The sequence below is a fragment of the Gavialis gangeticus genome, unplaced genomic scaffold (assembly GCF_001723915.1).
Source record: "Gavialis gangeticus isolate Ggan-Ray unplaced genomic scaffold, GavGan_comp1, whole genome shotgun sequence".
Taxonomy (NCBI): domain Eukaryota; kingdom Metazoa; phylum Chordata; order Crocodylia; family Gavialidae; genus Gavialis; species Gavialis gangeticus.
This window is the reverse complement of record NW_017728960.1, coordinates 4,530,773-4,533,236: the sequence shown is the minus strand read 5'-3', so window position 1 is coordinate 4,533,236 and position 2,464 is coordinate 4,530,773. Positions and strand designations below refer to the sequence as shown.

The 2,464-nt window shown below is 47.6% G+C and overlaps 1 protein-coding gene across 4 annotated transcripts in view; it reads right to left on the bottom strand.

The window, feature by feature from the left end:
* Positions 1-512: 512 nt before the first annotated feature.
* The window catches only part of SETDB1 (SET domain bifurcated 1), a 13,112-nt gene continuing 11,160 nt past the window's right edge, over positions 513-2,464 (bottom strand). For all 4 annotated transcript variants that reach the window (XM_019528274.1, XM_019528257.1, XM_019528266.1 and 1 more), the window contains exons 5-6: positions 1,755-1,854; positions 513-718 (exon numbers count right to left, since the gene is read on the bottom strand). In XM_019528274.1, the coding sequence (XP_019383819.1) occupies positions 528-718; positions 1,755-1,854 (291 nt within the window). In that variant the 3' untranslated portion in view covers positions 513-527. The remainder of the gene's footprint in view (positions 719-1,754; positions 1,855-2,464) is intronic.

The following is a 2,464-nucleotide window of genomic DNA, read 5'->3' as shown; positions in this document are numbered from 1 at the left end:
GGGGGTGGGGGGGCGGGTGGAATGGGGTATATGCAGCATATTGGGTGCTGACTCAGCTGCAACGGCTCATTAAAACTCCTCATGTGGCCTTCCAGCCCAATAAATGCCCACCCTGCACTGAGATTTAGACTAGTGTAAGCAACAAACCAAGCTCTTCTGCTCCAAAGCTGGAGAGAATGAATAAACAATTAATTTCAAGGCTTTTTAAAGAGAGCATTTCATTCTCCAGAAGGGCTGGAGTTTTGATTCTGTGGTAACAGACAGCAATACAGAACAGTGCATGGCTAGCTCAAGGGCTGTCTGGGCATGGAAGAGCGATGCTGGCACTTCAGTGCACAGCTCACTGAACCCCTGCAAGTCAAATAAGATGGCATTTCAAATCTAGGTAACTGCCCCCCCGCAGTCAGCACAACAACAGCACACACCGCACCAGCTGGGTGCACAAAACACTGCAAAGCTAAGCTATCATAGATGCTAACTTCCCCTTGAAGTCAAACATGCTGCCTGCGCTGTAAAAGGCAGCCAAATTACTTACCCCCAGGGCGGCGGGACTCGCCCACTGATTGGATTGCAATCAGGGTTCCCTTGTGCCATGTCTTGGTCCTTTTCTTGCCCAGGATGCGCATGCCGACTGTGAGATCACCGTCCTTGCTGAGATCGCCCCCAGAGTTTGCTTGCTGGGATGCATTTGCTGAGCTCTGCTGAGAGGAAGCCCCATCTATCCAGAGAAGAAAACACCAGAAGCCATCAGGTAGAGAAGTTGGGGGAGTTTCTTTATAACCAAGTGCCTGAGTTTGGAGGGGTGTAAGTTGTAGCGGTGTTGGTCTAAGGTCATAGGAAAACAAGGTTCTTTGGGTAAATCCGATATCTTTAATTAGACCAACTCAAATTGTTGGAAAAAAATATTTTTAGAAAGCTTTCGGGTATGAACGCCCTTCAAAGCCTAACAAAGTGTGTTCGAGCCCAAAAGCTTGCCAAAATGAATTTTTCCAACTATTTGGGTCGGTCTAATTAAAGATACCGGATTTACCCAAAGAACCTTGTCCGAGTTCTGAGGAGCTGTCAGTTACTCAACTTCTTCTAGTCAGTCCCACCTGCAGTATCTCATACTCCAGGTCAGTGCTACAGTGTATGGGGGCGCAAGACCTGCCAGGCATGGATTAAATATAAGCCTTTCCTCTTTAAAAGGTATCCAGATGCTGCTGCTAATAACTAGGGTGACCCTATGGGACAATGTGGTACCTGGGATGCTGCCTGCCCCTCCCTCCAGCCCTCCACTGCTACAGGGAGTCAATGGCCTGTTAATGAGACATTGTTCTTTACTTCACAGCTGTTAACAATCACCTGTGAAGTAACAATTAGTGCTAATAGGTCTTCCTACTTCACAGCTCCTGTAGTGCCCCCTTCCCCTACCCCCCACCCCAGACACTAGTTTTAATTTTCACCTGGGACCAGCCTCTGAAATCTTGGACATATGGTAACCCCACTAATATTAGCTGGGGAGAAACACAGTAAAAAGACACAACCTCACACTCCTGTACTAGCTACCCCAAGAGTTCTTTCAAGCAGTGAAGTAGCAAAGACAAGCCGGTGATGGCCTTTCTCTACCATTCCGAAGAACTGCTACAGTTTCCTCCAACCAGCTAGAACCAACAGCCCTATAATTTCAATTCTCCATCATTTCCCCCTCTTTGGACATTAGGACAGACCTCTGGGGAAAAGGCAAGTTGTGGGGGCAGCTCTCAGCCACTAACCTCTCTGCGTTTCCTGGGTCGTTTTTTTTTTGGTAATGGCATCCATGAATTTCTGAACATCCTGGGCAGATTTCCTCATCGCGGCCATGGCTTCTCGAAGCTACAGGGAAAGACAGACAGGGGTAAGAGAGCACTAAAGATATTCTTCTATATTATAAAACTGGTTTTGGAGCAATTGGGAGTTACAAATCCAACTTGTCCTGCATGTTTCTCAAGGAAACATGACAACCCCTACACAATTTAAAAACCAAGCTCTCAAATGCAAACAAAGCTGGTTTTTACTATATGCCAATACAACAGGGTCACAGGTTGTACAGATGGGATAGAGTGGAGGGGGGTGGCCTTGCTCTCTCTGTTAAGGAACAGTATACTTCCTTTATAATCAAGATGGGATCAGAGGAGGGCCAAACTGAGATACAGGTAACCCTCGCTATTCATGGCTTCAAATATCTGCGAATGCTGAACCCACATTTTAAATACATTTTATACACTTACAGGAGCTCCTCAGCTCTGCCCTTGCTGCTGCTGGGCTCCTGCTGCTGCTGGGTTTCTGCTGCCACTGCTGGAGCCATGCCCCACCCTAGGGGCACTGCATTCATGAACAGTGCCTTATTCGCGGATTTCGCCATTTGTGGGGAATACAAGACCGTATCCCCCACAAATGGCGAGTGTTGCCTATACTGTGGGTCAGGATACAAGGGAGTCAGGGG